This window comes from Aquarana catesbeiana, linkage group LG01 (assembly GCF_042186555.1).
Source record: "Aquarana catesbeiana isolate 2022-GZ linkage group LG01, ASM4218655v1, whole genome shotgun sequence".
NCBI classification, from domain to species: Eukaryota; Metazoa; Chordata; class Amphibia; order Anura; family Ranidae; genus Aquarana; species Aquarana catesbeiana.
Genome location: NC_133324.1, coordinates 873,541,636 through 873,552,115, shown reverse-complemented (window position 1 = coordinate 873,552,115; position 10,480 = coordinate 873,541,636). Strand labels below are relative to the sequence as shown.

At 43.2% G+C, this 10,480-nt stretch overlaps 1 protein-coding gene across 1 annotated transcript in view; it reads right to left on the bottom strand.

The window, feature by feature from the left end:
* Positions 1-1,640: 1,640 nt before the first annotated feature.
* Positions 1,641-10,480, bottom strand: part of WDR1 (WD repeat domain 1) — a 78,249-nt gene continuing 69,409 nt past the window's right edge. The window contains exons 12-15 of the mRNA XM_073610112.1: positions 10,026-10,133; positions 6,499-6,672; positions 3,857-4,001; positions 1,641-2,284 (exon numbers count right to left, since the gene is read on the bottom strand). Coding sequence (XP_073466213.1) covers positions 2,175-2,284; positions 3,857-4,001; positions 6,499-6,672; positions 10,026-10,133 — 537 coding nt within the window. The 3' untranslated portion in view covers positions 1,641-2,174. The remainder of the gene's footprint in view (positions 2,285-3,856; positions 4,002-6,498; positions 6,673-10,025; positions 10,134-10,480) is intronic.

Here is a 10,480-nt window from a genome sequence, read left to right as displayed (position 1 = left end):
AGCAGGAATCACAGATGTCTTTTGCTGTCTGACAGAAGGACGATCTGCCTTGTTTACATAGGCAGCCCTTCCTCTCTCCAGCGAGCGATCGCGGGTGGCCATCAGCCATCGCAGGCCGGTAAGAATCACATACCGGGCTGTGATTTTGCACTTAAGGGCCGTCCTGCCTCAGTAAATGTATGTAGGGCGGTTCTTAAGTTGATAAGGGATGGTGACATGGCTGCATATCGGCAGGGAATAGGAAACCTAGTGGGTTGGTGTAGATCAGGGATATGCAATTAGCGGACCTCCAGCTGTTGCAAAACTACAAGTCCCATCATGCCTCTGCCTCTGGGTCTCATGCTTGTGGCTGTCATAATCTTGCTATGCATCATGGGACTTGTAGTTCAACAGCTGGAGGTCCACTAATTGCATATCCCTGGTGTAGATAATTTAGAGCTAAATGTGGATAAGAAAGAAAATAGTAGATTTTAGGAGACGAATGAAAATCAATTGTGATTGGTGGGGTGGAGGTCAGGAGGGTACAGCAGTTCAGTTTATTGGGAACAAAAATTAGAGAGGATACGTCATGGACAGGGCACTCACTCACAAAATCCAAACAGCAGGTAGCAGATGAGTGTCAGTGACCAGAAGGTCGTAATGACCAGAGCTGTAAGTGGGCAATCCTAAAGATTAACGTTCCATTGTGGCACACGAGCAATGGTGGGGAGATGCTTCCTTAATGCTGTATGGCAGGACAGAGCGCATAGCACATGCACAACACTACACACAGCAGATTAAATCAGTGCTCAGTCCCACAGTGTTAACCCCTCCCACAGGAAAGCCAGCGGGAAATAAAATAAGAGAGTTTTTCATGCATGGGCAAGGGCAAGAGCAGAGGCAATGCTTGAATCTCCAGAGCTGAAAAGAATGAAGTCTGAAAATTGTCCTATGCAGATCCCAGTGCCCTTAGGGCAATTCCACATCCAGTCCAGCGGGGTCCCTATACATACAGTCCAAAAACCAAACTAAGGACTACCATGCTGGATAGCTGCCGATAAGAGGGAAAACTTTCATAGTCTTTAATGAAGAAAAAAAAAAAAATTCTAAGAAAAAAACTGCTACAAAAAAGTCTTTACTACAGCAGAGCTCAAATAAAGATGTCCTGTCCATTTTTCTTACCCACCAAGAAAAAACTTCTGTTAGAGGTGTGTTTGCCAGTGTCCAGTCTCCCTGTAGACAGCAGTATAACCCATGGGTTCAAGACTTTGTGAACCCCAATAGATGAGAAAGAAAACCTGTGTAGTGCAATGAAATCAATCAATGGGCAGCGCTGCCAAAGCGCTTTGCGGGCGCTATTAACCCTTTCATCGGCTGCTAGTGGGGGTTAACAGCACCCCGCTAGCAGCCGAAAATCTAAAACGCTGCTAAAAAAAATAACGCTTAACCGCTGACGCCCCACTGCGAAGTTGCACATCCTGGACCATAACAAAATAAAAGGCTTGAGCCCATTATCAGAGAAAGGCTGCATTGTAACACATTTAACAACGGTCAGACTATCCCATTTTTTTTTAAGATGGGTTTTCCCAATAATCAAACATTACAAAAACATAAATTACATTAACAAACATCACCGTTAAAAAAAAAATCAGAACATTAACTACATAAAAAATGTTTATTTATTTTTTTTTTCTTTTTAAGGTACCCCATTTAACGTGAGGACTTGTTTCGGTGTTGAGGCAACAGTTTTATGGACAAGCAGAGCAACAATACACAGTAGCTGCACACCAGAGTTTAAAAAATAGATCACCACTTTTGTCACTATAACAGCGGATACAGAAATGTTCTGTAACAGGAAAAAATGAGCAGTATGTACTGTCTTATGTGATTCTACAGCACACACACATATAAACTCTCCATTAGAACCTGTCCCCAATCTGGGTACTTGAGGATATGACTGTTGCCTCTGGAATGTTGGTCACAACACCTGATGCATAGGAGCTATTTACCAGCAAGCGGTCACTGACTAAAGCTTTGAAAAGACTTGTTATAGATAAAAGACACCTTTTTTTTTTTTTTTTGAAGAATGAGAATGTGGCAAACCACAAAAGCATATAACAGAAATATATATTTTTCTTATAGAATCTCCAATTGCAGTAGTCCTAGCTATCCCTGTGCTGGTCCATGCTCTGTGCTCATTTGTAAGTGACAGTCCATTGTTTGACACAGGCATCATGGGATACGGTGACCAACGTGTTCTCATCCAACCAGGACAGTCCAGTCACGTGATGTAGTCGATGGGTATCTAAATGAACAATAAAGGCTTATAGTTATCTCAAGGCAAGAAAAACAAAACAAAACAAGATTGTTTTAATCAAGTCTATTGTGATGAGTAAATGTCATCTAAAGTTATTGATTGAAAAAAAAAAAAAAAAAAAAAAAAAAAAAAAAGTTTCCGCTTCAAGTTAAATGTCATAATGTGCAAGTATGCATCACATACTACCTTTAAACAAAACCCTCCAGCAGTGTGCCGTCACGCCTGTCCGGGGCTTCCATCTTCACCTGCTATTTCTTCTGGGTTCGTGGACTCCAGTCATTTCAATGGTCAAGCCGTGATACGGGAGCCTTGATTGCAGCATGTCACTGACTGCTACGAATGAGACCATCTCCTAAACGATGCACGTTTAGGGGATATTCCTACATCCTTAAAGCGGGGGTCCACCCACACCGCCAAAAAAAAAAAAAAAAAAAAATTAAAAGCCAGCAGCTACAAATACTGCAGCTGCTGACTTTTAATACATGGCCACTTACCTGTCCCAGGGTCCAGCGATGTCGGCAGGCGACGCCGAGAACCCGCTCGGTTCTCGGCAGCTGCCGCCGCCATCCTAGGTGCAGGAATCAGGAAGTGAAGCGTTGCGGCTTCACTTCCCGGTTCCCTACTGCGCATGCGCGAGTCGCGCTGCGCATCGTAAGTGGTCTCCACTCTCTCCTGGGAGCTGTGTGTTTCCCAGAAGACAGCGCGGTGGGGACGGGAAGAGGCGTAGACTCCCATGGGAGTCGATGCCGGAAGTGGGTGCAAATACCTGTCTTAAACAGGTATCTGCACCCCCCTCCCCCTGAAAGGTGCCAAATGTGACACCGGAGGGGGGGAGAGTTCCGAAAAGCAGAAGTTCCATTTTTGTGTGCAACTCCGCTTTAATTATAAGCTTACCTGTAGGTACTAGTGATCAAGCGGTGCTTGCCACCACTGTAATTTCATAGCTGCATTAATTTGTGCCTTTATATCTGCCTGAGGTTCAGGTTTAAATGCTTTGAACCAGAGCAAGTATGCATATATGGACTTGACACTTTTACGGCTTTTCTGATCTGGATATTTAGTGACACAAATATTTAAAAACAAGAGGCAAAGCAAATAGCATTTAGAAGAAAAAGTCACCAATAGCGGTCAGTTGGGGTTCTCTTGTTTTCCTGTAAAAGAAGAATTTCAGGTATGGATATTTTATACACAGTTACTCAGGTCCAGCTTAGACCAATGTAACTATGCATACATATTATATACTATGCTATATCCCAGTTAGCTAGAAATCACCAAAGTAGATATTGCTACTCCAGTGATCTCCACTTGCTTTCCGATCCCTTGCCAAACTGCTGCCCTGCTGCATACTGAGCACAAAGTTAGCTGCTCAGCATGGTCACCATTTAAGAGCATGCTTTGCACTTTCTGAATGAATATAAAGCTTCCTCTGATTGGATGAGGTGGAGAAGCAGGGAGATAATGTAACAAACTGACATAACAAATGACCTTTAGTGAACTTAGTGACAATTTCTCGGCACAGCACCGTTACATTTATGAAGATCATGGAGAAAGGACACGTACCTGGCATCTTAACACGTTTATCTGGATCACTCAAGGTCCAAACAAAAACCATCATATCCATTCCTCCGGAGGCAAAATGTTCATTGTCTGGTGACCAAGCAACACACACAACTTTGGCATGGTGTCCATAGAACTTGTCTTTCTCCTGTTAATATAGACAAAACAGTTTGTAGGCTACATGTTTTTCTAGGGTACATTCCAGTGCTTGCACAATAAGATGATATAAGTTAACATTTCGATGCATTTCTAGCCAAACCTAGGGAGGGGGTCAGGTTTTCATTGCCATTAGTGCCCTCACTTGAAAGATTCACAATCTACTCGTTCTGGTAACCATTGACGGGAAAGAAAGAATCCAGCATTTTACAGTTGTCACCCCAAAAGGAAGAGAGGGGACATTTTTCAGTTAGAAACCTGTTTCAGTCACAGCTATCTAAAAGGCAATTCCTGCTTATTTCCTGTTATGTCTGGACAGAAAGGGAAAGAAAATCTCTCCAATTAGACAGCAAAACCAAAATTCGCAGGACATTAAGCCCGGTTTCACACATGTGCGGTGCGAATTGAAGCTCAGGTTTCACTGGGGAGATAAAAATCTCCTGTTCGACGGATTCATTGCGTTTTTGCTCAGGATTAGAGAGCAGGGAGAGGGGGAGGGAGGGGGGGGGGGGGGAGAGGGGGAGGTGTAGTGAGGAGAAAGAGAAAATCCTTGTTCAGAACGCAATGCATCTGCGAATCAGATGCGTTCCCATAGGAGATAATAGGCTTGTAGTTCGCACCGCAATGCCCAAAAAACGCACACGTTTTTTGTGCAATGCGCAGTGCGAATGCAACGCACATATGTGAACCAGATACATTCATATGAATGCATTTTAAAATGTCCTGCGAATTAGATGCGGTGTAAGCCGCATCTAATTCGCATAGGTGTGAACCCGGGCTAAAAGAATGAGGAGACTATACAAATCTAAAAAAAAGGTCCTGCGATAGGGTTAATTTACCAAAACTAGAGTGCACAAAATCTGGTGTAGCTGTGCATAGAAACCAATCAGCTTCTAACTTCAGCTTGTTCAATTACGCTGACAGAAAAAACTTGGAAACTGATTGGTTTCTATGCAGATCTGCAGCAGATTTTGCACTCTCCAGTTTTAGTAAATCAGTCCCAATGTGTCGGCACGGCTAGTAGAAGATTTCGGCTGAAGAGAATGCTATGGTCATTTTCTAAAATTAGGTATGCAGCTGGGATGGGGAATTTCTAGGGTACTTTAGGTCAAGATGAATAGGAAGGGTACTTTTTTAAATTAAAAACAGACAGACACTCTACAACCCCTGTGAGTGATTTTAAATAATTAATGCACAAACTAGTGATGTTAGGTTTCTCAGAGTAACTGCCCATCCCATACAGTCATGCTCTAATAACCAGGCTGTGTTATCAGAATATGTGCTAAAAGGATTAAATGAGGTGGATAATATGTTGCTACTGTTCAAACTACTTAGTAGGGGATTAGAATCATATAATATAAATCTGCAGGTTATGTAGACTAAAGGACAGTTTAATGATAAAGGAGCGGAAAACATAAGCTAGCTAAAGATATGAGATGGTGGATAGGAAAATCAATAAAAGAGATTTTTATAAACATGTACAAATATTCAACAGAGCATGCACGTTTGCCCAAACACGCACACAAAAAATATATATAAAAATTGGCACCAAAGGCCAAGACCTCAACTTGGAAGGGCTGATCTACCCATTTGTCAGCATCCCAGAGATGGGACAGGCCATTAACATTGTCAATACACATGTAGGGCCCAGTCTACTAGAGCTGTCAGTCCAGGGGGCTCTAACATATACTGTACATAATTATTGGTGCTTACATTTTTCTAATTTCACATGGCCGTTCAGAACCACCTGTCAGTTTTTCAGAAAGCCTCATGTTAGTTTATGGGTAGGCGGATGTAAATGGACATCTGATTACCTCCGAGTTTTTCAAAGACAAGAAAATAAAAAATGCACCCAATTGTGGCAGATCTGGGGTAGTTTGACATAAATGAACAAACTTCCGTTTACATCCGCCTGCCCACAAATCTAGTATGGGCCCATTAAAGTACTAGTAAAGTCATGGAATGTAAAATCCGCTGTCAGGCAGGGTTTTATAACAGAAGAGACCTTAGTGGTCTCTATTATCATAAATGTCCCCCTGCCTATCAGCGTAAAATGTGACCTGAGCCACACATTCCCAGCTCAGATCACATTTAAGGCCAGCTCTGTGCGCACGTGCAGGAGTGACGTCACCGCAGCCCTGCCATTCCAGCGGCAGAAGATACAAAACTATGCGATGCATAGTAGCCCATTATGCTTTACCTTTGCAGGGAAACAAAGGAAGTAAACCCTGATGGGTTTACTTCTTCTTTAAGAATCATGTTTAAAAAAGAATGAACAGACGCGGATGTTACGAAAGTGACATCCGTACCGTTCATCTCCAATTCAGCAGGGGAACTGTTTACTTATCCCCTGCGGATTGTAACACAAATGGCCCATGTGAAGGAGGCCTTAGGCTACATACTACATCAATAAATCATTCTCTATTTACCTCTGTACGAGAGCTTAAAAAGTAAAGGCAGCATAACCCCAATCTTCAGCATTCACTTACTGCATATCCATCAGCAACACTGAAAACTGTGACCACACGGTTGGCATCAGTAGCGGCAAGGAAGGCACCATCGTTAGAATAGGCAAGACTGGTTACTGCAGCGTTGACTGGCAGAGACTTTCCCTCGTTCTTTAGAGTGTTTCCTTGAATGGAATACATGTGGATGTTGCCATCCTATAAAAAAAAAAAAAAAAAAAAAAAGATACCAAAGGTCAGGACAGAATTACTTTTTAGATGCAGGTCTTAAGCTGCCCTCGGCACCAAAAAACCCCAACCCAAGACTGTTACCACTAGTATTGTAGTAATAGTATAAACTGTACAAAACCTGTAAGTTGGTTGTAGTCAAATAACCAACCTATATTTGTATACAGCCAAGTGTTTGCCAGCTGATATACTCAGATGATCCTACCATCTATGATCCCAGTTAATGAAGCTTGCCCAAAAATTTGAGACAATAAGACCACAATATTTGCAGCTGGCACAAACATACAAAGATAAGGAGCAAGCTGCTGTGAGTTATAGTAATTTAGCAATAATGACAGCATCTTGAAGCATAATACAAATATAATTACAGTTGCGTTTACTTCTATATATCACTTGAGGTCAGAATATGATGTTACAATGCCATCTAGTGGTCAAATTATTATTTTAACAGTGATTTTTTTTCCCTTTAAAAAAATTAACATGTTAAAACTTACCTGCTCCGTGTAATGTTTTGCACAGAGCAGCCCCAATTCCCCTCTTCTGGGGTCCCCTGCTTCTGATCCTCCCACCAAGTGCCCCAATAGCAAACGCCTTGCTTTAGGGGTACCCGTGCATGCTCGCTCCAGAGCCCCCGCTCTGTGTCCAGAAGGCATGCAGATGGCTTTTTACCTTAATGCAGAGAATGACATTAAGGTAAGTGTTGGACAGATTTTTGGATCATACAACCCTCCAGTAGGATTAGCCACCGCTTTAAAGACAGACAAATTGCCTGAAATTCCAGAATGCCATTCGGGAGATAAGACCCCGAGGATGATCAAGTTCCCTACAATGGACAAGGTTTCCAGGACGCCTTCCCCAGCCCAAAGAGCTGTATTCCTGAGCCACCGGGCCAGGGAGAGTCTGGTCCTTGGCGATGGATGAACCGATCTGTTTAAGGCCTGGATCGACTTGTCTCGCGACAACAGTATGTAGTGTTGTAGAAGCCTGGAGTGTCCAGTTCTACACCCATATACTCGAAATGATGGGTTGGTCAGTTCCAGCAATGATTTCTGAAGGTTCAGGAACCACCTGAATCGTTCTAACATCTAGACGGTCAATTTCAGGTAATTCAACAGGTCCACACTAACTGTCCCAGGAGATCATCTAGGTATCCAACAATGGTGATGCCACTAGAACGGAGCACTGTTAGATAAAAGGCTAAATGGTTGGCGCAAGAAATGGTACTACAGGAGCCCCACAGCAAAGTGTATAAATCTCTGATGCACTGAAAAGATAGGGACATGCAAGTCAGTAGCTTTGATGTCCACAGAAGCCAGTCTACCTGGTGAAGGAGGGTGATGGCAGATTCCTTGAGGAATTTTTGGACATGAAGACAAGTAGATCTTTGAAATACAGAATAAGGAGAATTCCCCCTTTAGGCTTGGAAACTGGAGTAAAGCCCTAGGAACTGTTCTGCCAAAGCAACTTGGAAAATGACCCCTAGATCCAGAAGACCAAAGACGGCTTAAAGTGATCGTAAAATCCTTTTTTTCTATAAAAATAACAAACATGTTATACTTGCCTACTTTGTTGCAGTGGTTTTGCATAGAGCAGCCCAGATCCTCCTTTTCAGGTACTCCTGGCCCCTCCCTCCTGTTGAGTGCCCCTACAGCAAGCAGCTTGCTATGGGGGCACCCAAGCCGAGCTGCAGCTCCATGTGTCCATTCAGACACAGAGCTGCGGTTCGGCCTCGTCCCCTCTCTTTCCTGATTGGCCAACTGTCTGATAGCAGTGGGAGTCAATCATGCCGCTGCTGTGTCTCAGCCAATGGAAGGAGAGTTCCAGACAGTCGAGACTCTCATGGACATCGCTAGACAGAGATGGGGCTCCGGTGAGTATTAAGGGGCCGAGAGGGGCTTCTGCGCACAGAAGGCTTTATCTTCATGCATAGAATGCATGAAGATAAAAAAAACTTCTGCCTTTACCAACGCTTTAATGGAGATCTGCGCATCATCGTGGTGACACAGGAAGATTGGAGGTACAAAACCAAGAAGGGGTCAGGGAGTGAAAGTCTAGTTTGTAGCCCTGGGACACCATCTCCCACACCCAAGTGTCTGAGATGCAAGCTGTCCAAGCAGCTGCAAAAGTTAAAAAAACAACATTCCTCTGACAAGTTGGATTGAACCTTCATGCAGAGGAAGGCTTGTTTGAGGACTTGGCAAACTGAGTGCCAGTCCTTGCAGGTGGATGTGGTGCCAAGCTTGAGATGTCTCAATGTGGGGGTCAAAAATAAACTAAAAGGGGCTTTTTCTTGACAAGAGGAAAATGTTTGTAGTTCGTTCCTTACACTTCTGCTGAGGAAGATAAGTGCTCTTGCCATCAATAGCATCCTTAATGATATTGTCAAGTGCTGTTCCAGAGAAACGGTCTCTTGAAGGCCAAATGCTTTTTACACAAGGATTCTGCAATCCTGCACTTTAGCCAGTGTGCCCTACGCATATGAGACACATCCAAGAAACAAGATAGAAGACTTCTAGCATACGGTCACAACTGAAATTTCATGGTACAGCCACCTGCTCCCTACCATCAAGCTCTTGGGAACAAGACTCTTGATGCTCCTGTGGTGTGGCATCCTCGATATAAAAAGATAGCAGAACAGTCCGTCCCCTGGTGAGCTTTTGCCTCAATTTAGTAACCTCCATAGTATGCCCCAGCATTACCACTCTCATGGGTTACAAGACCACAGCTGCAAAGCCACCTGGATAGAGTTTTGCAGCTTTCATAGATATCTGTGAGAATATGCAATCTGCATTTAATTTGAAAAGAAACAACCATTAAGGCCCAACTCCTGTGTAAACATCTTTTTGTTAGAGTTGGGAAGGCTTACAACCTTTGATTTGTACTGTCATTCCAATCTGGGAGATTTCACTTCACTTCCCTCCTTCTGACCACAAAAGGAGGACACAGTAAATGAGGAGAAGGAGGAGATCTCCACAGCAGGGACACAGACCACAATAAAAACCTGATAGAAGGTTATCGCCCTTCCTTCCTGCCTACTTTTAATAAAACGTTTTAATACTGTCACAGTTGAAGTGCTAATGATACCTTCCTGTCTTGGACTGGACAGAGGTTCCAGAGCATGTACAGCAGTGAATCCCAGCTGGTATAAATCCAGTTTATATAGAAGGTTAGAGCATTTCCACCCTCATTTACTCCGACACCATCTGTACACATGCTCAGTAATTTGTATGACATTAACTTGTAAAGCACAGCATGAGTAAATATATGTGGGAGTATTAGATTAAACACAGACCAGTTATGCCTTAAAATAACATTTAACTTACCGCTCCACCAACAACAACTGTTCCAGAGCCTTTGTGGACAGCGACCGACTCCGGCTCATAATCCAGAGGGTCAACAAAAACTTTCTTCTTGTCTTTCAGGAGGACAATCTGTGAAGGGAACGGAAAGCAGATCTCACAAAAGTAGAATTCAACTCCTTGATAAACCAAAGTGGTCTGGTTAAGGCTGGCCATTTGTAGACAGAAAGGGCTGCCTGACAATTCTGCTTGGCTGCAAGAGGCCTTTTTCACAATAGATTAGTCCATCCACAACGATGGCCAAATCTGAAAGATATGCGTATTTGATGCAAGTGCCAAAAGCCCACATCATGTGTGGGGACCAAGCAACGCATTTATAAGAGTGGCACATACAGTACTCTACGCAACTCTAGTACGCAAATGTTTAAAGGCAGGTTGGAAGAAATGCTGTAAAGTAAGAATGCTTCAAAAAAAAAAAA